This window comes from Pelodiscus sinensis, chromosome 31 (genome assembly GCF_049634645.1).
Source record: "Pelodiscus sinensis isolate JC-2024 chromosome 31, ASM4963464v1, whole genome shotgun sequence".
Lineage (NCBI taxonomy): Eukaryota > Metazoa > Chordata > Testudines > Trionychidae > Pelodiscus > Pelodiscus sinensis.
Window position 1 is genome coordinate 4,775,405 of NC_134741.1, and position 24,592 is coordinate 4,799,996.

Below are 24,592 nucleotides of genomic sequence, written 5' to 3' on the forward strand. Positions count from 1 at the left end.
CCCTTTTTATAGATGGGCATTAGATTTGCCCTTTTCCAGTCTTCTGGAATCTCTCCTGTCTCCCATGATTTTCCAAAGATGATAGCTAGAGGCTCAGATACCTCCTCTATCAGCTCCTTGAGTATTCTAGGATCCATTTCATCGGGCCCTGGTGACTTGCAGGCATCTAACTTTTCTAGGTGATTTTTAACTTGTTATTTTTTTATTTTACCTTCTAAAATTACCCCCTTTCCACTAGCATTCACTATGTTAGGCATTCCTACAGACTTCTCGGTAAAGACTGAACCAAAGGAGTCATTGAGCATCTCTGCCATTTCCAAGTTTCCTGTTACTGTTGTGGAAGAAAACAAGCCTTTACTCTGCGTTGTGTTTAAGCAACAAGTAGCCAGAGGCAGTTTATTCGAGCAATATTGCAAGGGAAGATGTCCATAAGCGGATCTTCAAATACAAAACAATTAAAAGCCAATATATATACCTTTCTATTACATATAAAATTAAACAATTACTTCCCTGCCTACTCAGTTCCCATAGGACACTGTCTTATCTCAAGGCTCTCACTGAGGTAAGCATTCCACTCTTATCAATATGGGAGAGACAGAAAGGCGAACACAGCGTCTCTTCTGGCTCTCGCGTTAGCAGGAGTCAGAGTGACCCAGACTCTTGCTCTGCTACTGACAAACCCTGAAATGGTCACCCAAATCCCCTTTCCCTTAGTCCTGCTTCCACACTGTTTCTCCCTCTTCACTGACCAGTGGGCCTACCCTCTCCTTGGTCTTCCTCTTGCTTCTAATGTATTTATAAAACATCTTCTTGTTTCCCTTTATTCCTTTAGCTAGTTTGAGCCCATTCTGTGCCTTTGCCTTTCTAATCTTGCCCCTGTATTCCTGTGCTGTTTGCCTATATTCATCCTTTGTAATGTGTCATACTTTCCATTTTTTATGAGAGTCCTTTTTTATTTTTAGAACATTCAAGATCTCGTGGTTAAGCCAAGGCGGTCTTTTGCCATATTTTCTATCTTTCCAACACATTGGAATAGCTTGCTTTTGGGCCCTTCACAATGTCCCTTTGAAAAATGCCAACTCTCCTCAGTTGTTTTTCCTCTCAGTCTTGATTTCCATGGGACCTTACCTATCAGCTCTCTGATAATGAGCAGGGCTTGCCAAGCAGCAGCGAGCTCTGCACGCCAGCCAGGCGATTTCGCATGGTTCTGCGCTCTGCGCACACACAGATCGTTCTGCGCATGTGCAGATCGTTCTGCTCCAGCTCTTCCGGGACGTAATTATTTACATCCATGGGCAAGTAGATTACATTATTTGCTGAGCCCTGCTAATGAGGGTCTCATTTACATGAGTCATGATCTCATTTGCATATTTTCTGACAATCTGGTTTTCTGCTGGGGTTGTTGTGCAAAAACAAGCAGCATGGAAGTTTTATTTTTGTGCAAAACCCCCTTTTTCTGCAAGAGCAGGATACCTCTTCTTTGGGAGCATAAGAATCTTGTGGAACAAGGGGGTTTTGTGCAAAAAAAATGTTCACACTGCTTGTTTTTGCACAACAATCCCATTGGCAGAAAATATGCAAATGAGATCGTGACTCATGCAATGGAGTCCCTCATTAACATATTTTTTACAGAGAAAACTTCTAGTGTAGATGTAGCCTCTATGAGTTACCGGCAGTGAGGCTATTAGTGTCCGCATCTAACTAATTGCATCAGTAGGCCATGTCTTCACTCAGGTGGAGATCGCTGCTGAAATCCAACTTCCAAAACTTGATTTAGCAAGTCTAGCTAAGCCTCACTAAATCAAACGCCTAGGGCACCTCCTGCTCTTTGCTACTATCCTACTCCTACTGTGAGGGCACCACCAAGCTCAACTGAAGGTAAAACCAACTCCAGATACATGTTGAAGAATGGTGGGAAGAAAAGACCCATTGACCTGGCACCAAGGCACAACTGGGAATTGAACCCAGGCTCTGCTACTTACTAGGTAGCTGCTTTAGCCAACTAAGCCATGGTGCCCTCTTTGGAAAGGGCTTTGAAACTGTTCTACTTTATGGGGCCAGATACCCCTTTCCCATTCCAAAGTGCAGCCGTTCCCCATTCCCCTCCAGCTCTTGCCATGACTCAAGGCCTGCGCAGCCCAAGACATTTGATTGGCAGCTGGTACCCAAAACCTTTCTGTCAATTGTAGCACCAGGCCCCAAAGGCACAGACCCAAGGCAGCCGCCTGGTCCTAAGGCCGGGCCTGCAGCCAGGGGGAGGGAGAAGAATCTCTCCTATCAGCTGGAGTTGAATCAGCAACCTAAGGGCACTTGCCAAGCACCCGCTACAGGCCTCTGCTCTGCCAGCTGAGCTATGGAAGGTGCCTGGGGCAGGCTGCTTTGCCCAGGTGGCCCTTGGATGAGTGTCAGGGCAAGAGCCCCCCGAAGGGGCCGGTCTCCCAGGGGAGGGGCAGAGGAACCCAGCAGCACAGGGGTGTCACAGGCGCTTCACCCGCAGAAGGATCCTTGAGTGACACCAGGCAGAAACGCCGCGTCTCGCTCCCTGCAGCTCCCCTTGCTGCCCTGGCAGGCGCTGCTCCTTCTCCCACTGGCCTGGGCCTGGCCTCCCTCCCCCGCCCGGCACCACAGAAAGCCCCTTGGCGTGAGCCTGGGCAAGCCAGAGGCCTCAGGCCAGTCCCCTCTGAGGGGCTTGTGCCTCGGCCTCCTCTGCCCTTGGTGCCGGCTCTCCCGGCTGCCCCCTGAGCGCTGCTGGGCAAAGGAGGCAGCAAGGCAGGAGAGGGGGGAGGAGCAAGTCCCGCTGAGGCCGACAGCTCGGGCTCAAGCCTCCAGCCCCAGCACAAAACCTTCAGCCGGGCCCGTGTGGCTCCCTCCTGCCCCCGCACACGCTCACAGGGGGAAACGTGCCCCATGTTCCATCCCCACGCCAGGCCTGGGTGACGGGCTCAGCCCTCCAGTAGCCCACAGGGCCTGTGAGGGATGGACTGAGAGCAGGGCCCCACTGACACCCCCGGTCCTGCCCCACAGGTCTGCATGCGGCGCTGGCACGGGACAGGCAGGAATGGCAGCTGGGACAGAGCAGCTTGGACTGACGGGTGAGTCTCACTTGCTGACCAGAGTCCCGGGCCCTGGGCTCTGGGGACAGCCTGGGGGGGGAGGAGAGAGGGTGTGAAGAAATTCCAGGGGGGGCATGAAGGTTTTCACAAATCAAAAAGCGGGGGGGAGTGATGCCGAAAAGTTTGGGAACCACTGCAAGGGGACAACCCAGAAGGGACTAAAAGTGAGTGCTCTAGGTGAGGTTTGAACTCACAACCTCAGCATGTCTCCTACAAGTACTGCCTTATAAGTACTGTGCGCTGACCCATTGCGCCACTGGAGCAGATATTTGAAGTGCTTCTTCAAAGTGCTTAGATTGAAAAAGTCAAGACGCACAAAGTGGAATTGAAGTTTCTGCTGAGCCCTTGTTCTTTCTTTTCACAGGCAGAGCCGGGAGGCTCCGCACATCCAGAGACCCCTCCCTCTTCCTCTCTGGTCTCTGAAATAACCCACCCTAGTGGGGCACAAAGCTGCTGGAGGCCAGAGCACGAGAGATGAGTTGCACGTGGGTTAGTGCTCCCTTTGCACGTGAGAGGTAGCAGGATTCACTCCCATCTTCTCCCACCTGCTCAATGGGGCTCAGGGGTTGGCCCCTTTCCTGCTGCCCCAACTCTTATTCCCACAATACACTTTGTGCAGGGACCGATGGTCATGGTCAAGGCGTGTAGCTGGGAGCCAGGACCCTTCCCAAAGTATACAAGTCCCCCGCCCCCGTTCTGCTCACACTCTCTGGCTGCCTCCAGCATGGGCTGAGCTCAGGGGTCAGATGGGCGACCTGCCCTGACGCTGTGATGGCATCAGGCACCTGAGCACAAGTCTGCTCACAAAGCTCTAATGGGCCTCAGACAAGCAAAACCCCCTTAGTGAACCTCAAGACAAGGAAGCAAAAAAGCCTGGAGCACAAGGACCTCCCAGCAACCACCCCAGCCCGTCCCACTGAGATTTAAACTCAGATTGGAGGATTCAGAGTCATTAGTGCTGCCCCTTACACCTGGGACCTAGACAGAAGGTCTGGGGTAGACACCTGGGACACTCAGCTCTCAGACTGGCCTCTGCTCTCCTGGCTTCCCTCCAGCTGCTTCATCTCTCAGGACTGTCTGGCTACATCTACACGGCACGTTTATTTTGGAATAATCTATTCTGGAACAGTTTATTTGAAAATAGCAAGTCTACACTGCAGGGAAAGCTCAAAATGAGTCTAAGGAGGCTTCCCTAATGTAGACGTGTTACCTTGATTTAGAGCCCCAGGTTGAATAACTTAGAATGGCCCTAGGGAGGGGATATTTTGAAATAGCAGAAGTGGAGCATGTACACGCACCTCATTTTGAAATAGCTATTTCAGAATAGGCATTTTTCTGCATACAGTGAGGTCTACAGAAGTTGGAATTAGCCGTCCGTTATTTCAGAGTTATTTCAAACTAACGGAATTGCTGTGTAGACTCTTGCATTGTTATTTTGGAATAACGGCCATTGTTCCAAAAGAACTTTTCTGTGTGGACAGAACCTCTGTCCTGCCCCAGTTCTGCTGCTTTCAGGAAAACTCCTTGTTAGGACCAGTCACAATCTAGGGTCAGTGAGGGACCATCCCAGCTGAGATGTGTGTTACACAAAAGTCTCTTGTTCACTACCCACTTGTCAATACTGGTTGTAGACACTGCTCTCACATGGGGGTGTAGCTCAGTGGCAGAGTGTTTGACTGCAGCTCAAGTGGTCCTTGGTTCAAATCCAAGTGCCCCCTGGGAGAGTGTTGATTCAATGAAGACATTCACCTGTCTTGGATTTCCATTGTATGTGAACTGTTTAAATCTGTGGTCACCAACAGGGTGATGGTTAATGGCAAGGCCTTGAGCAGTGGCTTGCAAAGTGTCCTGTCTGCTCTGCCCCCATTTCCCTCTCACCTGCAAGAAGCTCCACTACTTACCTCCAGTGACAATGGAGGTAGTGTGGGCTTCCTGGGGATGGACAGAAGTCCTACAGCTCAGTGCCACTTTGGGAGATTCCAGAAGTGCACTGGCTGCTCTGCTGAGTGTACTGCAGGTTGTACTGCAGGAGGGATGGAGCATGGGCTCCTTGCACTGCACAGGAGGGGTGAGTCAACCCAGGAGGAGGCAGGCAGGAGGCTTCCCTGCACTGGGGGGTTGGCCCCAGGGCAGGCAAGCACTGGTTTCCTTGGGGGGGGGGGAGAATCCTTGGAGAAAGGAGATGTAGGGGACTCTCTGCCTCTGCCTCCACTTACTCCCCAGCTGCAGAACTCTGTAACTCTGTCCCCCCCCACAAAATGTATATGTAGTAAATGTATATGTAGTATATGTATATATAAATGTAGTAAATGTATATGTAGTATATGTATATATAAATGTAGTAAATGTATATGTAGTATATGTATATATAAATGCTTCATTATAGATTTAGATTAGATTTAGATTTAAATAGCATGATTCATGCATAAAAACAGACCATTTATCCATTTATTTCAGAACTATAAACACATGATTTTATGTATCGCATAGTTTAAAAATAAACTGTTCATCAGAGTGTGTAAGTAAGGGCTGGGGATAGCAAGTGATGGGCAGGAGGAGAATAGAGGGGGCGGGGCTCCAAGGCAGGGGTGGGGCAGTGGAGCTTTGCCTGTTGGGAGATTTAAAAAGCGACCTCGGGTGTGAAAAGGTTGGGGACCCTGCTCTAGTAGCACCTTAAACCCTAAGAAAACATGTCGATGGGATCGGGAACGTTCGTGGGCAGAGCCACTTCTTCAGATGACCGAGTGTTAGAGTCTAGATCCAAGAATAAATAAGGCAGGGGAAGAAAAAAGGAGGGAAAAAGAGAGACAGGCTAGGTCTGTACTACACTCTTTTCCCACAAAAGCTTATGCAAATGAAGCTGTGCTTCATTTGCATAATTAATTAGGGACCACTTTGGCACAAGAGGCTTTTTCCCTGAAAAGCTGAGAAAGAGCCGCTCCTGCACAAGAGGGTCCCAGCCAGAGGGCCGAGGCTCTTCCCAAGGGCCGGGGGCGGGTTTCTGGGGGGCCCGTTGCCTCACACGCAGCAGCTCCTAGGCCAAGTGCAGCCTGTAACCCCCGCGGGGGGACTCGCCTGCCCGGGGAGGCGGGGACAGACCCGCACTGGGGAACCTGGCACAGCTGGGGGGGGGGGGGGGTCCAGAGGGAAGAACTCACCAGTTGCCCCGCCCCCACCTTGTCAGTTTTATCCGGCCTCGGTGTCACGTGATCTCTACCCGCCCCAAGCTCCCCACGTTGCCCCGCAACGATTTATCTGCCCCGCCCCCATCTGACAGGTCACCTGCTCCGCCCGCCTCCACCCGCCCACTTCACCTCATCGCCTCCGAGTCCTCCTGCCCCGCCCCCGCCCCCGCCCCCGCGGACCGGAAGCCGAACCAGGCTCGCGGCGAGTAACGGCCCCAACGGCTCCTTCAGAATTCGCGCCACAGAGTCAGACGCCCAGGCGGGCGGGGCAGGGAGGGGCTGGCGGGACGCACTGAAAACCCGGCCGGCGCGCGGCAGAAGAAGGGGGGGGAGGGGTCGGACCGCGCGTGCGCAGCGAGTCAGTGACTCCGGTCTGGGATCCGCGCCCGGGTTTAGCTCTGACCCGGAGCTGCCTGGCCCCGCCCCCGCCTCGCGCGATTGGGCGCCCGGGCGGGCGGCAGCGGCGAATGCAGGGGGCGGGGCCGGCACCGCGTGTCACGACGCGGGGGGTTCCGCACGTGCCGCGGAGCCGGAGCGGGGGCGCTACTGCGAGTTCGGCCCGACGGGGCCTTTCCCCGGGGTGAGAGCGGGGCGGGGCCCAAAGCGGGTCACAGCCCGTGTCAGAAGGGGGCAGCTGGGGGGGGGGGGGCACAGAGCCCCCTGGGGCCCATGGGCCTGAGCTTGTGGGGCCCGAGGGGAGGGGAACTCGAGGGCCTGGAGCAGGGTCTGTGGCCACTCTGGGTCCTGCCCTGGGGCGGGGGGGCCCTTGTCACCCCCATTCCCCACCCCACCTGGGGCAGTAGAACACCCTGTGGGGGGGGGGCAGCCCTGACTTAGCTGCTGGGGGACACTGGCCCCCAAATGGGTCCTGGCTCTGATGATTATTAATGACGGGGGGAGTCACGTGCCTCAGCAGCACCCCAGTATTATTGGGGGCAAAGGGGAACAGAATTTGATTGTGAAACATGAGGGGTAAATGGGGGGGGGGATTAATCCCACTGCCCATTCAGGGTCCCTCCCTAGTCCCCGCTCGCTGCAGGGGACACAGTCCTTCAGCTCCTGCCTACCCCTATAAACGGGAGCAGCGCCGGCTTCTGGGTGCCTTAAGAAACCCCTGGCCCTGTAGCATCTGAGAGACTAGCAAAAAATCTGGAGAGTGTCATGAGCTTCCGTGGCACAGCCCACTGCCTCAGACGGCAAACATGGAGCAGTGGGCGGTGCCCGTGAAAACTCGTTGGTTTTTAAGCTTCTTTTCGTTACAGACTAACACGGCTCCCCCTGAGATTTTTAACCAGGTATGGTTCTGTGTGTCTGAAACTGCCTGGGAGTTTTCTTAGGTAGCTTGGTGCTTATTTGGGGCATTTCTGAGGGTCTGACTTCTGTGGCGGTTTTTTAATTTCTGCATTTCCATCCAGCAAGAGTGATTGGCTCCGAGTTGTACAACCTGCTTAGAAAAAAATAAAGCAGCTTGAACAGGCTACGCTGCTTCCTCTGATCGGGAAACAAAACCAACCCACAGGGTGGGGTTGCAGAGGGGCCATGGCTTCCGGGAACATGGCCAGGAGCTTCCAGGATGAGGTGACATGTCCCATCTGCCTGGAGTATTTCACAGACCCGGTGTCTATTGAGTGCGGGCACAACTTCTGCCGGGCCTGCCTCAGCCTGTGCTGGGGGGAGTCGGAGCCCAACTTCTCCTGCCCCCAGTGCAGAGAGGCCATCCCACAGAGACACCTGCGGCCAAACTACCAGCTGGGGAACCTCGTGGAGCTGGTGAAATGCCTGCGGCTCCCGGCGGGGCCAGAGCCCGAGGGGCAGCCAGGGTGCGAGAGGCACCAGGAGGCCCTGAAGCTCTTCTGCCAAGAGGATCAAGCCCCCATCTGTGTGGTGTGCGACAGGTCCCGGGCTCACCACGCACACACGGTGGTGCCCATTGAGGAGGCTGCCCAGGAGTGCAAGGTAGGGACCAGACTTACAGGGGCAATTTCTCTGCAGCGCCAGAGCCCCCTGCATGTTCTGCCCTGCCCTGGGTAGAGCCAGGGGCCTGCCTGGGAACACAACCCAGCCACATGGAGCTGGGCCAGGCCCAGCAGCGCTGCTGGGCCGTTACCAAGGGCTGGAGGGGAACCTGCTCCGTGGCGCTGTTCTCGCTGGGCACGAGCCAATGGCCCCAAGCAGCCCCCAGAGCCGCTGTCTGTGTTTGCAGGAGAAAATCCTGAGCCGCCTGCAGCGTCTGCGGGAGGAGAGAGACGCGCTCCGGGGCCTGGAATCCGACTGGGATGAGGAGAGCAACAGGCTCCTGGTAGGTGCATGGCCCTGCCCAGCCGTTTTGCATGGTGGGGGAGGAGCAGTGACAGCATCAGGCGGGTCTCTGTGCTGGCTGGTGTCTGGGGGCAGGGGTGAGGCCTGTCAGACTGCTCTGTGTGCCCAGATGTGGCAGGGTCAGGCTGAGGGGAGATCTGTGCTGACCCCTGGGTGTGAGTGTCAGACACCCCAGGGATGCCAGCGGCTGGCTTGGGCCCCATTTCCCACGGCCTGGGCTGCACCTCAGTCTGTTGGTGCAGTGATGGGGGTTGGGGTGATTTTCGGTGACACTTCTGCCCTGGGACAAGCCCTGGGCCAGACCCAGCCGGCCGGGCAAAGACACAGAGTGAAACGCTCTGCGCAGCCCGGACAAGGTCCTGCCACTTCTCACGGCCCCGCTCACCCGCGACCCGGCCCCGCCCGCTCTGCGCCCCCAGAGGCAGACGGACGTGGAGCGGCAGCTGGTGGGTTGGGAGTGCGAGCAGCTGCAGCAGTTCCTGGCGGAGCGAGAGCGCCTCCTGCTGGCCCAGCTGGGGGAGCTGGACGAGGAGTTTGGGAGGAGGAGAAAGGAACACGCCGCCTGCCTGGGTGAGGAGATTTCCCGCCTCAGCGCCCTGATCTTGGAGCTGGAGGAGACATGTCGGCAGCCGGCGCTGGAATTGCTGCAGGTGAGACGGGGTCAGACGCGCTCGGAGCCCAGTGTGGGGAGGGGAGACCCAGAGTCACTAGAGGGCACACAGGGTAACTCAGGGCGGGGAGCAGGGCCTGGGGTGGCTGCAGGGCCTGGGCCCCAGGACTGCAGAGAGGCAGGAGTTTGAGCCATTGGGAAGGCTGGTGAAAAGGGCTTGGCTCCCCCTAGCACAGCCCTTCAGTGGGTCTCCCACCTGAGGGAGCAGCCTGTGGGGCAGGGGAGCAGTGTGACCTCTGTGGGGCAGGAACTGGGCTAGGCCTTGGGCAGTGACTCTCTGCTCTGTCTCCTTCTCCTCTAGGGTGTGAGAAGTGCCGTGAGCAGGTACGTCCGGGCTCCGTCTGCCCCTCACCCCCGTCATGCTGGAGCAGGCTCAGAGCCCGGGCAGTGACTCCAGCCCCAGTCCCCCACAATGGGTCTGTCTCACCCTCTGAACCCTGCCTCCTCCGTACCCACCACCCTGGGGCCACTGCCGGGGTGTGATGCACCCTGGGAGGGGACTGCCCCACAGCTCTGGGCTGGGGAACCTCTCTGGGACCTGGCTGGTTCAGGGGGTTATTAATAGAGCTGAGGCTGGTCATCCCAACGGCCCAGCTGGGACCCGGCCCCAGCTTTGGCATGGCCCATGGGGGGCCTGTGGGGAAAGAGCCAAGTGTCCCAGGCCAGGCCTCGGGGGGGGGGGGGGGGGGTGGGAGTTTCCTCATCCGGAGCCTCCACCCCATGGCAAGTGACCCGGCCCCTGGGGGCTGAGCGGAGAAGCTGAGGAGCGGCTGGGTCTGGAGAATGGGCCCCTCTCTCAGCCCTGGGAGCGGCCCAGCCAGGTCCTAGGGGGGCACATGGGCCAGGCCGGGTGTGCGGGAGCTGGGCCTGGTGCTGCCTGGGCTGTTTTCCCTCTGGCTGGAGAGAGGCCTCCAGGCCTGGCCTGGCAGGAAAAACCCCCCGGGCATCCAAGGTCCGGGCCCTGTGAGCTCTGCCTGTGGCCCAGCCCCCACCCGCTCCCCTGTCTGGCTTTGAGGGGCTGAGGCAGGAGACCAATAATGCCCTCGTGTCTCTGCAGGGGCGAGGAGGCGACGTCGCCGCATCCTGCGCCCAAGTGCCCGGAGCTGGAGCAGAGAATCCGGGACTTCCTAAGAGAGAACAGTCTCCAGGGGGCCGTGACGGGATTCCTGGGTACGGGGCGGCGCTGCTGGGGGCTCCTCTCTCACTGTCTGGGGGTGTGGGGAGGGGCATGGAAAGGCCCAGCTGGGTCCCTGAGGCCCCAGGATCTGCTCCTGGGGGGCTGGCGGGTTCCTGGGCAGGGGGAGCTGCACTGAGCAGAATGGCAGGATCCCAGAGGGACGTGGATGGTGGAGAACAGGCGCAGGAAGTGAAGGTGCCTCCCCCGCTGCCCCGGTCCCTGTGGCCGCCCTCTCCTGCTGCCAAGCAGAGTCCCCCAGCCCAGCCTGCGCGAGCCCAGGGGCAGGGGGGGTTTCTGGGGACGCTGGGAGCTGGTTGCCGTGGGAGACGTCACAGACTCAGGGCCCGAGTCCCAGCTCCCTGGACGTTCACGGAGCCTCCCTAACTGACACCAGCCACATGCCTGGGCCTGGTGTCTGAACCCCTTGGGCCAGACGCTCAGAGCTGGGCAGGTGCCCAGTGAGTCACACAGGGGCCTGGCGGGAGTTTCAGCAGCCCCGGAGCAGCTTGGGCCCCGAACTCCCACTGGTGCCATAGGAGTTGGGCACCTCCCCTGTGGGGGTGCATGTGAAATCCCAGGGGCTGTGTGGCTGGGGGTGGAAACATCTGAGAGAAGCTGGCTCTGGGGCCTTGCTCCCCAGGACCCTCTGGCAGCGCGGGGCAGAGCTGGGCCGTGAGCCCTGGGCACTGCCCCCCCACTGATGGGTTTTTCTCTTCCCTTCCAGGGGCGCTGGCTGCGGAGAGAGGTGAGGATCCTGGGGTGCTGCCCTAGGGCCGGGCACCGCAGCTGCTGGGAGCCTGTTCCCCCACCTGGAGAAGCCCCATGGCTGGGCGGGTGTAAGGGAATCGGCGCAGGGGGGAGTCCAGCCGGGGAGCATGGGACAGAGCAGCCGAGGGGAGTCAGAGGCTGTGGGGAGCCAGGGCAGAGCTGGGGGTGGTGGAAGGAGCCAGGACATCCCTGCTCCCGCTCCGGGGGGCTCTGCGGTGGGAATTCTCACCTCTCTCTCTCCCTCTCTGCTTGTTCCAGGACTCAGGCGAGCCCGAGGATTCGCAGGTAATTGGCTTTGCACTGGTGTCGGTGATGCCATCACCCGCTCTGGGGAGTGACTGGCTCCCGGAAGCCTCCCCTCCCCCCCCCCCCCCGCCTCCGGCACTGTGCCAGTGCTTCAGGCCTAGGAGATGGCCCGGCCCTTGGGAGAGCAATAACACCAGACCCTTGGGCTCACCCCAGTGCAGGGACCCCACAGGCAGGGGCTGGGAGTCGGGGGGCCTCACACACCCTGCTGGCAAAGCTGGAGCCTGGGGAGGGGCTGGGGGGGTGTTATGGAGCCGGGTTGTGACTCCAGAGCTAAGGCCAGGAGCCGCTTCTCACCTGAACCCTGCTCATCCCCCCTCGGTCTGGGGCAGGAAGTGGCTTCCTGGCAGGGTCCCCTCGGCGCTCTGCAGCCTGGGGAGAACTCCGGGCGTGTCCAGCCAGTGGGGCTGGGCCCAAGGCAAATCCAGGGTCTGTCTTTGGGCCCTGTCTCCTGTTTAATTCAGCTTCGTTTTTGCACACGAGGTTTTTGCGCAAAATGGCACCATCTAAACCTCTCCTTTTATGCAACAGTCTCTTGTGCAAAAAATGGCTGCTCGTTAATTATGCAAATGAGGTGTGGCAGTATTCCATGCTTTGCCTCACTTCCATATTTCGTGCACAAAACAGTGCAGTAGCCAAGGGGTTTGTCTGCTCGGCCCAGGGCAGTGAGTCTCCAAGCCAGGGGGAGCACACAACAGAGGGGTGGCTGTGTCAGCACAGGCCGGGCACAGGCCCTGATACCTGGGGGGGCTCAGTAGAGAAGGTCGTGTGAGAACAGCCCCCAAGCTCTTCAGGGCTATTTAGTGCTGGGGCACGAACCCCATAACCAGTGTCTGCCCCTCCCGGCTCTGGCACGCGCTGCCCGCCTGTGTAGCCAAACCTGCCATGTCTGCAGAGCCTGGTGTGAGACCCCCAGCGCGTCTGCCTCAGGGCTGGACGAGGGGAGCCAGGAGGGTGTCTGGGGCAGTTGCTAGCTGCCCCCCTGGGCTCTGGGAGGGGCTCTGTGGCCAGTGCTGGTGCTAGGAGACGCCGGGGCAGCAGGAGAGGGTCTGTGCTGCTCGCAGGGCCCAGGGGACACGTCGCTCTGGGCAGAGAGTTCAGGCTGGAGCCGAGTCTCCACTGGCAGCCGGGTCTGTGGGCTGAGATCAGGGCTGGGGGGATTTTCCTGGCCAGGGCACATTTCACAGCCACCCTGGAGTGTCCCAGCTGGTGCCCTGAGCCCGGCCTGCCCATCACCACGAGGGGCTGGGGCTGGGGACAGTCCCTCCCTGCCAGTCACTGGGCCAGGGCGCCTCAGCTGCCCAGAGTCCAGCCCCCAGCCCCAGCGACCTGCAGTTACTGACCCATAACTCAGTGAGGGGAGGGGCACGGCCCCGGCACAGCAGTGTCTGAGGCCGTGGGAGCCGGGTTCCCTTGCACTGATGCAGCTGCCCCCGTGCAAACCCCCAGTGCAGCCACGTGGGTGTGAACTGGGACTGGCCCCCAGGTGAAGGGGGCAGGAAGTGGAGAAATGGCCACTCCCTCATACTCCACTCATTGGCAACAGCCCATTGGTTTGCAGTTGCACCCCCCTCCCATCCTCCGCTGCCCTGCCCCTCCTTTCAAGTAGGAATAAGGGATCTTGCGGAAAAGGGTTTATTTTCTGCAAGATCCTGTCTAGACTGGCGCTTTTCTCCGGCAAAACCCAGAGCTGGAAAAAAGTGGCAGCCATGTTCGTGCAAATGCCGCGGGGGATATTTAAATTCCCCGCAGAATTTGCAATTCCAACTGGTCTCATTAGCATCCCTTTTCCGGAAAGGGGTGCCAATGTAGACACGGCCTTGGTGCTGAGAGATCCCCTCCCCCAGGCAGGCCCAGCCCAGCCCTGCTGCTGCCCGTCACTCAGACACTAAAAGGGTCCCGGCATTTCCTGACCCCACATGGCACCTCAGTGGTTTGTGCCCAGCCCCAGGCAGAACGGATCCCGGGCAGCCCAGCTCTGTGGGCCGGGCCCCAGGCAGGGCAGGTGTGTCCCCGGCAATACAGGCTGGGCCTGGTGCCTCCCTCACGAGCTGTTGGAGGTGGGAGGCTCACTCATGCCCTACTTACAAACTAGTGGGTTGGCAGCCAGACTAGCCCCACCGGCATAAACAGCAGCCGGGAGAGCTCGTCCGGGCCCTGCTGACACACCCGCCCTGCGCGCTCAGGGGAGAGTCAGGAGCTGCCCAGCGGATCAGCAGAGCGTTCACATGGCCACAGCCCGTGTGTCTCCTGGGCGCGCCTCAGTGCACGTCATAAAATGTATTCCACACACGGCTAGGCACAGTTGGGAGGGAGCACTGGTGTAACCCCCCCCCCAGGAGTCCTAGGGAAATCCCAGCTGGAACCTGCCCCTCCCTTCACCCCTCTCTGTCCTCATGGTGCCTGTTCCTCTTGCCCCCATGGTCTCCCTTCTGCCCTTCTCATCTGCCCCTCCCCTTCCCTCTCACAGCATCAGCCTGTCCCCTCCCTCACCCACCCCGACACCTTCCCACCCTTCCCCCGCTCCTCCTGCCCTTTCCCTTCACTGTCTCCCCTTGGCCCCTGATAGCCCTGGTGCCTGCTCCTCCCTCTGCCCCATTGCTGCCACCCCATCTGCTTGTCCTCTGCCCCCATTCTTTACCCCTCCCCTGGTACCGCTCTAGCCCCCTGGCGCCCACCCTTCCCTCACCTCCCCACCCACTGAGGATCAAACTGTCCACCCCGCCCCCATCTCTCCCCTGCTCTCCCCTTGGTGCTTCCGCTTTTTCCTCCTGCCCTGCCCCGCCCCGCCCCCTCCCCTCAGCACAAGCCCCTTTCCTCTCCCCACCCTCACCCCTGCTGCTTGCCCCCTCTCCTCACACTCCTTCCACCGTCCCCTTAGTTCTCCCCTGTCCTCTGTCCCCCGATCCTGCATCCCTTATCCTCCTCCAGCCCCTGGTACCAGCCCCTCTGGTCACTGCTCCTCTGCCTCCCTGAGGCCCCTCTCTGCCTTCACCTCCGTCGGAATCACAGAACTGGCAGGGACCTCGAGAGTCATCGAGTCCAGTCCCCTGCCCTCACGGCAGGACCAAGCACCATCCAGACCATCCCTGACAGGTGTCTGTCCAACCTGCTCTTCAATGTCTCCAGGGATGGAGACTCCACAACCCCCCCAGGCAACTTATTCCAGTGTTTCACCACCCTGACAGGCAGAAAGTTTTTCCTCATGTCCAACCTCAACCTCCCTTGCTGTAGTTTGAGCCCATTGCTTCTTGTCTTGCCCTCAGAGGCCAAGAAGAACAATTTTTCTCCCTCCTCCTGTGACACCCTTTTAGATACTTGAAAACCGCTCTCATGTCCCCTCTCAGTCTTCTCCTTTCCAAACTAAACAAGCCCAATTCCTTCAGCCTCCCCTCCTAGCTCATGTTCTCTCGACCTTTCATCATTCGTGTTGCTCTTCTCTGGACCCTCCAATTTCTCCACCTCTCCCCTGAAATGTGGGGCCCAGAACTGGACACAAGACTCCAGCTGAGGCCTGATCAGCGCAGGGCAGAGCGGAAGGACGACTCCTCGTGTCTCGCTCACAGCGCTCCTGGGAATCTGCCTCCCTGGTGCCTGCTCTTCCCTTTGCCCCTCGGCCTGCCTGGGGTCTCCTCCCTGGGCCCCCCTTTGGGTCCTGTGGTGTAGGCCCCACCCCATCTCTGCCGCACTGGTGCCCACATCTCCTCCCCCCTCTGCCTCCCTAGGGCCTGCCCTTCCCCACACCCCTCGGTCTGCCCCCCTGTGCCTCTCTGCTCCCTTCCTCCCCCTCTGCTCCCTGGTGTCCACCCCTCCCTCTGCCCTCCTAGCATCTGCTCCTCCACCCAGCCCCCCAAGGGACTGCCCCTTCCCTCACCCCTCTGTCCCCTTGTGCCTGCTCCTCTTGCCCCACATTGGCCCTATGGTTGCTCTCTGCCCCATCATCTGCCCCTCCCCTTTCCTCTCCCAGCATTACCCTGCCTTTCCCCCCACTGACAGCTTCCCATCCCTCCCCCGCTCCTCCTGCCCTTTTCCCGCTCTGTCTCATCACCGGCAGAGGGGCCCTGACTCCCCTCAAACAATAACACCCCCCCCCCGCACAGCGATTAACGGGGGGGGGAGCAGGTTAATTTCCCCCTGACCCCAGGGACCCGCCCCTGCCCCCAGCCCTGACTCTGTGACTCTCTCCCCAGTGGACGTGACACTGGATCCAGACACGGCAAATTCCAAACTCGTCCTGTCTGAGGATCGGAAAAGTGTGAGACTTGGAGACACGCACCAGGATCTGCCCGACAACCCCGAGAGATTTGACCCTTGTATCTTTGTCCTGGGTGCTGCAGGCTTCATAGGCAGGAGGCGTTACTGGGAGGTGGGGGTGGGAGACAAGACAGGCTGGACTCTGGGGGTTTGCAGGGAATCTGTGAGCAGGAAGGGGAAGGTCATATTCACACCTGGGAACGGATACTGGGCCGTGTGGCTGAGGGACGGGGGATACAAGGCCTGCATCTCCTCCCCGACCTCCCTCCCCGTGAGCGCCAGGCCTAGCCGGGTGGGGGTTTTCCTGAACTACGAGGCGGGCGAGGTCTCGTTTTACAATGTGACTGACAGGTCCCATCTCTTCACTTTCACCGGCACCTTCTCCGGGACGCTCCGCCCTTTCTTCTGTCCCGGTCTCAATGCCGGGGGCACCAACGCGGCTCCCCTGACCATCTACCCGGTGCCGGCCCTGGCGGGAGGGAATCCCTGCCCCTGACAGTGACCCTGCGGCACCGACTGGCCCCTCCTCCCAGGGGCAGGGCCGGTTACTGCAGGTACCTGGATGTTTTGTGCCAACCAGTCACTGCCCCTTTCCCTTTGCAACTGGAGCTTCCACTGGAAAACCAGACACCTGACAGCTCAGCCCAGGCTGGGTGAATGGGACCCCCTGGCTGGAAGGAGCCCAGGCTGCTTTCCATCGCGTGTCCTGGGTTTACTGCACCCAAGCACAGGGTGAGGCTGGTAAGAAACACGGCCAGACAGTGGGTGGGGTTTGCTGCCCTCACCTTGCCCCATCCCCTGGGCCAGGGTGCGCAGATGGTACAGGACGGGGGAGGGGACCTCACTTCTCTGTTTTCTACTGCTGTGAAATCTCAATGCCAAACATGAAAGAAAAAATGTCTTCTAATTTAGAAGCCTGTCACTGTAACAAGGTGTCAGCACAACATTTTCCTTTAAATTTTAACAGTTTTTTATTAAAAATCAATTTTTAGAAATGGAATTATTGACCTTTTTCTTCCCTCATGTCTATATCAACATCTGACAGGTTTACATTTGTATATATCATGTGTATTTCAGCTGTGGCACTTCAAGAAATCCAAAACATTTCACTGAACCCAATTCATTATGGCATTGTCAGACTGTTCAGTCACAATGTCCATGTGTCATAACCAGCACAGCGACACACGTGTGTGACTCTCCCTCACTCTCATCTTGATTGGCTCTCTCTAGACAGCAGAGCACATACACCCCATACAGCGCTGCACCTTTGAACATTCATAGGTGAAAAAACATAGAACGAATTAACCAATCTCGTTTGTAACATTCTTTGAACTTCTGGCTGCATTAATTCCTGCGATTTTCAACTTTCTAGCCACATATCATTAGTAATCAAGATATAGCCCCTCCCTGCTCCTGCATCATTTAATATCACTCCTTCCTCAATCTGACATCCTGCCTTCCTCTCCATAGAAATCTCTGCTGCAATATCCTCTTTAGTATATTTTTCTGTAGAAATATTATTTGCAGTCAGTGTCCACTGTTGATTTCAGAGCAGCATTGGGCTCTTCATGTCTTTGGTTTTAAAAACACAACAAATACAGTTTGGTAAAGAAACAGAGAAGGGATCCTTTTACCGAGTCTTCACAGATTAACTTAATTGTATTAACGGCGCTGGCATGTACTGACTCATAACATGGAGTGTGGTGAAGCTTTCTTCCCAGCCATAAAGCAACTGAAAAGATTATATTTTTGTTTGTCATACATTTAGGGGATGTCTGCACAGCAGTGTTAATTCAGAATAACTGACTTTATTTCGAAATAACACGCGCATTGCAACAGCGAGTCGTTATTTTGAAGTAATGTCGACCTAGGGGGACCGTGTCTCTCATGGTGGTAGTTTGCTAGGCCAGTGTGGACACCTCGGGCGTTAGAGGAGTGGGATCCAATTCACTGCGCAGTCACAGGCCAGTGTAGGCGAGGCCGAGCTGGTTATTGCAAGGGCCACAATGAGATTTACTTGTCCTCAGAAAATATACCCTGCACTCGAAGGGGTGGTCTACCCTGGCCGAGGGACAACGCTGGAAAATGCTGGGCAGCGTTCCCTCTAAGGTGTGCGCCTGTACAGCCACACACAAAAAATGAGCCACCCACCCCACCTCCACAGAGGTGAGTGGCATGTGCTCTGGTGGGTGGGGCCTGCTGTGGTCTCTTGGAGAGGGTGCCGTAGGGGGTGCAGGGCTTTCTCTGGTGACATCCTGCATGTTGTGGCCACATGGCAGGGGGAGGTGGGGAAAGGGCCTGGTCCGGAGGCTGGAGGCCTGTACCGAGGCCACGTGGTGGAGGCCGGTCAGGTCCTATTCCGGCCATGTGGTGAGGAGGGCTTGCTCTGGAGGCTGAGGCTTGCTTTGGGAGCTGGCCACTGCCACGTGGCTGGGGGAAGGCTGCTCCAGTGGGGAGCCAGGGCCTGCCACATAGTGGGGGCCACAGCCTGATCTGAGGGCCTGCTGCAGTCATGTAGCATAAGGATGGGGTAGGCAGGATCTGCTCTGGCAGCCAGGGCCCTGGTCTGGTGGCTGGAGGCCTCCACCAAGGCCAGGGGTGGGGGGGCGGGGAGGCTGCTCCCACGACTAATTCCAACGCTTTCCCAGGGCTGGAGCTGGGCTGCGGTGCAGCTGCTCCTGGGGCTGCGCCCCCCCCCCCCCCGTACCTCTCTTCTCTCAGAGCCCCCTGGCTCCCAACTCTCTCCCCTCCAACTTTCTCCCCCAGATGGGAGCTCACAGCCCACCCCCCGAGGGGCAGCCTAGGGCATCCTAGGAGTTTGCTGGGAGGCTTCCCCAGCCAGGCTGAGTCGGCTCTCCTGCTCCCTGGGTGAGAGGAGTCACCGCATGGTCAGCTCAGCTCTAGCGGCGAGTTCAGGGCTGCTGCCTGCTCTGTGGGTCTGGATGCTGGGCTAGGAGGTTATAGTTTGAATTTTGGTGCAGTTGTGTGGCCTGCACCTTGAGCCCTGCACCCCTTCATGGTGAGGGGAAATTCTGGGACCAAAGCAGCCTGGTTCCTGCCTGAAGAGGGTCCCTGTGAGAAGAGAGCAGCCCCTCTGCAGCGACTGAGTCATCTCTCAACCTGAGGTCATTCATAGTGTGTGAGGGCACCAACTCAGCCTGGCTGGGGAAGCCTCCCAGCAAACGCCACAAACTGGGACTCAACAGTGGAGACATAACACCCAGCTGAGGGATCCTGCCTTCAGGTCCCTAGAGGCCAGTTCTCAGGGGGAACCCTGCATGCAGGCCTGGGGCTTACTAGCTCCCCTTGCCCTGCTGGCTTCAGACTCCCCTCCACAATGGTCTCTCCTTCCCCCTGGAAGGGGCATCTCACTCCCTATGGGTTGCCGGGAAGACTCTGTCCCTGGTAGGGAGGGGGAGCCAAGGCAAACTCAGAGCCTCTCCCTGAACTGCCAGCAGACAAGGCCCCGGGAATCTAAGTAATCTCCTTGGGGGTTACAGATGTGTTTGGATAATCTCATGTGACCTTACCTGGGGCCAGCCAGCTAAGCAGGAGGGACAGGGCAACGTTTCTCCTTCCTCTGCCGGAGAGGGAGCCAGCTCATGCCCATGAGCCCACATACAGCTGGGGCAGGGTCTGGAGAGGTGACGCAGCTGAATGGCAGAAACAAGGAGAGCAGAGTGTCAGCTACCAGCTGAGAACCTCAAGCATGTGGCAGCGTGATGGTGCCATAGTGGAAGGGGCAGGGTTCCGGATTTTACGTCCTATAAGCTGAGTTCCAATCTCAGTGGGGCTTGCTAGTGAAATGTTGGCTTGTGTCAATCCTTGAGAATTGATCTTCTTGCCCCTCTCACTCAATTCTACGTTCTCGATGTAAGGACTTTGGAGAAAACTCTATTCCAGTGGTGCAATGGGTCAGTGCACAGTACTTATAAGGCAGTGCGCATAGGAGACATGCTCAGGATGTGAGTTCAAACCTCACCTGGAGCAGTGGTTTTCAGTCCCTACTGGGCTGTCCCCTTCCATTGAACTCTGTAGGAGCTGGGATTCCAACTCAGAGGAGACTGTCAGTCAAAATTCCCCCTTCACAGATTATGGCCTCATCAGAGTGAATGGTGGGTGGCCAGGATCTAAGGCCAAGTGGTCTCCAGGGTCTTGTTGCCCATCTTCTCCCCTTACCTGTCATCAGCAGCAGCTACTGTCCCTTTCAGCCATTGGGTCAGCTCTGGCAGGGAGGCAGGAAATGGGACAAAGGAGCCAGACAAGCTGAGGGAGGCGGGGCAATTCTGATCTCTGCATCTCCCCATGTGAGGGTTTGTCTACACGTCATTCCACTTCCCAGAGAGCAATGCAAATTCAGCTGAGTGACATTGCACATCAAGTGGGGATTTGCATAATCATGTCTGGCCGCTATTTCGAAATATGCTATTTTGAACTACCAGGCGCTGTCTAGACACAGTTCTTTCAAAAGAAAACCCTTCTTTCAAAATCCCCCTTACTCCTTCTGAAATGAGGTTTAAGGGTTAGTTCTGACGAAGGGTTTTCTTCCACAATAAGCGTTTCTCAACAGCGTTTTGTATTTCAAAATAAAGTATTTTGAAATAGCACTGGGCACTGGTCTGTGAATATGCAAATGAAGTGCAGGATATTTAAATCCCAGCTTCATTTACAATTTTGAGTGTCTACATTTGCATCCCTCACAGAGTCTCTGGGCGCTGACACTCCCAGGGAATCACAAGGGCACTTGGCACTGCCGGAGTTCCAGCAATTGCAGTCAGAGCCCTGCCTTGCCAGTGCCAGTCACAGCAGCCTCTGCACCCACTCCAGGCTTGTAATTTCCTTCTTCCCAACATTCCTCCCCAATCAGCCTTTTCCTGAACCAGCAGTTCCATGGGTGGCCAGGGGAGGCCTCTCCTGTCTCCCAGAAGGGGACAGGAAAACATGAACAAAGGCTACAACAAGGCACCACTGGGATTTGAACCCAGGATCTTCTACTTACAAGGCCAATGCTTTAGGCACCTAAGCCATAGTGCCCTTCTTGACTACACTCCCCACTATAGAGCTTTTCCAGGATAGCTTTTGTATCTGGGAAAAACTCTGCCCCGTCCATGGAACAGGTCAACTTTTTGAGATCAGTTTCCAAAAAAGTTGGCGTGTTCTTTCGGAAGCCCTGTATTCCTCATTTTATTAGGAATAAGGACTCTTCTGAAAGAGGAGGTTTTCCCCACATTTGGGCCCGTTTAGAATGGGGCCTGAGTACTGCTGGTTTGTCCATGTTGGCCAGTCTACAAGTGTCAGGGCATGTGCTCCCCCAAGCGAGTGGCATCGCAGAAGAACCCAGGAGCACAGGGGCGCTTCCCATGCAGAAGGACCCCTGAGCTAGATCCATTCATGCCACAGCAAAAGAAAAATAGCTGGGTTCTTCTCATGGGTCTTTTTTTGTTTCAATGTCTCCAGGGGTGCAGGAGGGGCAGACCCAAAAGAACCAAACCGGTCGAGTGCATCTGGGTCCTGCCTCTCACTTGTGCTGCTCCCTCTCCCAGACTGTTCCTACGCCCAAGGCAATAGCTCCACACCCAATGGATGGGTTAGCAGAGGCCAGGGGGCAATAGGCAGAGTCTGGAAGCTGCTGGGACCGGACCTGAGGGCATCAGAGGAAGCAGCGAGAAACACAACCTCAGCCCCCTGCATCTCTAGCCAGCCTGGTAGGTTTCATGGCTCCAGCTCTTGTGAGCCAGCCAGATGAGAGGCCGAGCGCCAGTGGGCACCAGACACCCAGCAGAAGGCACAAAAATCTCTTCTCACCAGCCTGAGGAAAAGAAACTTAAAGCCGGGAGGGTTTTGCAACAACCAGCCTAGGAAAATCCCACTGACAGTTGAACTCGGGTTGCAAAGTTCAGAGCCCTGAGTGCTGCCCCTTGCAGCATGGGACAAACAGCTGATGTTTTTGTGGGCACCTGGGGCTCTCAGCTCTCAGGCTGCCTCTGCTCTCCTGGCTCCCTCCAGCTGCCCCATTCCCGCTGCCTGTTTAAGTTTTGTTTTTACTTAAGTATCAGCGCTAGTAGAAGCCGTGTGACACTCTCCCCTCCCCCATCACGGCATGGACAGGTCGCCGCCCCCAACCAGACTCTGAAATGGCCCCCTGCATTTCCCCGGCCCCATGGGGCTGGCAGGAAAGAGGCCCAGGGCCAGGCTAGAGCCAGGGGAAGCAGGAAGCAGGGAGATCCCCAGTCTACACAGCTCCTTTTTGTGCAAAAGCCTCTTGTGCAAAAACGGACCCCAATTAATTATGCAAATGAGCATGGCAATATGCTAATCTGTGCTACATTTGCATGAGGTTTTGCGGAGGAGAGATGCAGTATGGAGATAGCCTAGGTGGTAGATAGCCGTGAAGTGACATAGACTCAGGAAAAATCCCTGGGCTGCAATCCTTAGTTACACACAATAAGAATAATTCACCAGCTCAGACGTGATTTCTAAACCCCCAAACAAGGAAAATAATAAAACCTGATGGACTAGGGCAGTGATCCGCAGTGCGGTGCCCGCAGGCGCCATGGTGCCGGCTGGGCCATTTATGTGGCCTGCTGAGCAATCTGGGCTGGCCTGGGCATGCGGCAGGTGCCAGCACCAGGAGCATGGGCGGCCCCTGCCCGGGGTCACAGCACATGCCGATGCCGGCCCCAGGCACACGGTGCCTGGAAAGCCCCTGCCTGGGGTCATGAGGCGTGGTGTGTGAGCGGCCCTGCTCCCAGGCATCCAGCAGCCCCAAAACGTTGGGGACCACTGGACTAGGGAGACTTTTCTCTACCCACACATTGCAGGAAATCCAGTTGTCTGCAAGTTAAGACTGTGTGGCCTAATGGATAAGGCGTCTGACTTCGTATCAGAAGATTGAGGGTTTGAATCCCTTCACAGTTGCATTTACCTTCCTTTGTCTGTGCTCATGGATCCTCATGTTGCTGCCCTGGAAAGGTCCTATGTGGCAATGTGGTTTTTCTATAACCCTATTGGAAGGCCTGTAGCTGTTCAGTAGGTCTAAATTATGGGGGATATTGCAGGGTGCGGGGCTTACTGGCTTGTGAAAACAGGACTGGTGGTGCCAGGAGAGAAGTGGCAGCCTGGCCCGGGGGGTGGAGCATCAGCTAGCAGGGAGGGGGTCTGATCAGGACACAGAGATCCTGAATAAACATTGAAAAGCCTTTTAAATATCCCTGCTGCTGCCAGTGCCAGTGAGGTTTAAGGCACTGCCATGTGTCAGAATGGAGAGAGCCTGGTGCATTCACCATCCGGAATGAGAATATGGATACAAAATTCCAAAGATGGCGTCGGCTTTCTGAAAATAAATGAGCCCCTTTCCAGTACACGATGTGGTGGTGCAGGGTTTATTGGATTACTCTGGTTCTGCTGGTGGAAGCAGAGCTGGCTGGGGGAAGGGAGGAGCAGTGGGGCTGGCTGGGAAAGATGAGGGGGAGAACTGATGGGAGGAAGCAGGGCTGGTGTGGGCAGCAGGGCTGGAGGGGGTAGATCAGGAGAAGAAGTGGGGGAGAACCGCCAGGCCGACAGAGGGTAGGGGTGAGCGGGGATGTCCACAGGGGATGCAGGGGGAAGAGACTCGGCCGGCGGTGTTTGGGACTGATCCGGGCGCATGAAGATCCTGGGGCGCTGCCCGTCCCGTGCATGGTCCTGGCGGAGCACGAAGGAGTCTGGCCTCCTAGATTCCATTTTGCCACCCCCTCGAGTAGTGTTGTTTGTCTGTGTGATAGTCTGGTTTGGATCTGTTTCTGTCTGCTGGATAATTGATTTTGCTGGGTGTAAATCAGCTAAGGCGGTGGGGTCTGATTGGTTAGGTCATTCTGTTACAGAATGTTCTGATTGGTTAGTGAAATTATACTAAAATAATTGGTTAAGGAACAACTAAGCAGTATTGAGTTTCTCTATATAAACTGGGGTCCAAGAAGGAGACCAGCAAGAAGAAGGAAAAGGGGAGAAGAGAAGAGGAAGGAAAAGGGAAAGAGAAGACCTTGAAGCAGAACTCACCTCCAAGGCAGTCTAAGACCAGAACAGCCAGAACTCCTCTGCACTACAGTTTGCTGTGTGAATACTGTGGTAGGTGACATTGGAAAATGAGCTCTGAGTGAACCTCTTGGGTCACAGCTGCTGGAACAATGAGGTAAGATGAATGAGTGGGGAGTTGTCACGTGAAAGTTAAGACTGGTTTCCCTGACTGGGAATTGAACCCAGCCCACAGCAGTGAAAGGGCTGAATCCTAACCACTAGATCATCAGGGACACATGAACAGCCATCTTTCCTTACCTACATTAGCCTTTCACAGGCCACTTTCTGTCCCCTTCAGGACGAGGGTCCATTTTCCATTGCCCAGAGGGGACAAGAACAGAAACCAAACAGAACATCAGAACAGCCAGACTGGGCCATGCCAGTTGTCCAGCTAGCCCAGGATCCTATATCACGACAGCAGCAAATTTCATTGCCCAGTGGGAATCCTCAGGACAGACAATAGTTCAGTGAACCCTCCTGTCACCCATTCCCAGCTTCTAGAATACACCAGCTTGGGACACCTGCCCTGTCCATCCTGGTTAACCATTGATTGACCTTTCCTGCATTAAATTATCCAGTTCTGTTTTGGACCTTCTTGTAGATTTCACCTTCACACCATCCTCTGGCAAGGAGTGCCACTGGGCGCAAAAATGTTTCCTTTTGGTTTATTTTTAATTTGGTTACTTACCATTTCATTCTCTCACCCAGGATCTTGAGTAGGAGAAAAAAAAATCTTATTTGCTTT

The 24,592-nt window shown here is 56.7% G+C and overlaps 1 protein-coding gene and 4 non-coding genes across 7 annotated transcripts; 2 read left to right on the forward strand and 3 right to left on the reverse strand.

Annotated features, from left to right (window-relative positions):
• Window positions 1-1,943: 1,943 nt before the first annotated feature.
• TRNAT-AGU (transfer RNA threonine (anticodon AGU)) lies at window positions 1,944-2,017 on the reverse strand. Its single transcript has one exon. It is a non-coding gene; the product is annotated as a tRNA-Thr (tRNA).
• Window positions 2,018-3,282: 1,265 nt separating this feature from the next.
• On the reverse strand, window positions 3,283-3,376 carry TRNAI-UAU (transfer RNA isoleucine (anticodon UAU)). The gene is made up of 2 exons: window positions 3,339-3,376; window positions 3,283-3,318 (listed from the first exon to the last, which is right to left on the reverse strand). It is a non-coding gene; the product is annotated as a tRNA-Ile (tRNA).
• A 1,383-nt stretch (window positions 3,377-4,759) lies between these two features.
• Window positions 4,760-4,831, forward strand: TRNAC-GCA (transfer RNA cysteine (anticodon GCA)). Its single transcript has one exon. It is a non-coding gene; the product is annotated as a tRNA-Cys (tRNA).
• Window positions 4,832-6,541: 1,710 nt separating this feature from the next.
• Window positions 6,542-16,984, forward strand: LOC142821621 (zinc finger protein RFP-like). Of its 3 annotated transcripts, none has more exons than XM_075913177.1 (10): window positions 6,542-6,878; window positions 7,561-7,635; window positions 7,714-8,254; window positions 8,502-8,597; window positions 9,037-9,267; window positions 9,589-9,611; window positions 10,345-10,457; window positions 11,189-11,209; window positions 11,491-11,517; window positions 15,729-16,984. In XM_075913177.1, the coding sequence occupies exons 3-10, from the start codon at window positions 7,838-7,840 to the stop codon at window positions 16,286-16,288; spliced, it is 1,488 nt and encodes a 495-aa protein (XP_075769292.1). In that variant the 5' UTR covers window positions 6,542-6,878; window positions 7,561-7,635; window positions 7,714-7,837; the 3' UTR covers window positions 16,289-16,984. The 3 variants fall into 3 exon arrangements, with proteins under 3 accessions (XP_075769292.1, XP_075769291.1, XP_075769290.1); XM_075913176.1 differs by having other exon boundaries at window positions 7,561-7,593; XM_075913175.1 differs by lacking the exon at window positions 7,561-7,635 and having other exon boundaries at window positions 6,544-6,878.
• Window positions 16,985-24,008: 7,024 nt separating this feature from the next.
• Window positions 24,009-24,080, reverse strand: TRNAE-UUC (transfer RNA glutamic acid (anticodon UUC)). The gene has a single exon. It is a non-coding gene; the product is annotated as a tRNA-Glu (tRNA).
• Window positions 24,081-24,592: the final 512 nt, after the last annotated feature.

What these genes read in the sequence shown, in the direction of transcription:
- LOC142821621 (XM_075913177.1), top strand. Translation starts at nt 7,838, where the DNA reads ATGGCTTCCGGGAACATGGCCAGGAGCTTCCAGGATGAGGTGACATGT. An exon ending in AGGCTGCCCAGGAGTGCAAG is followed by an intron (nt 8,255 to 8,501) that starts GTAGGGACCAGA and finishes CTGTGTTTGCAG; the next exon opens with GAGAAAATCCTGAGCCGCCT. An exon ending in GGCCGTGACGGGATTCCTGG is followed by an intron (nt 10,458 to 11,188) that starts GTACGGGGCGGC and finishes CTTCCCTTCCAG; the next exon opens with GGGCGCTGGCTGCGGAGAGA.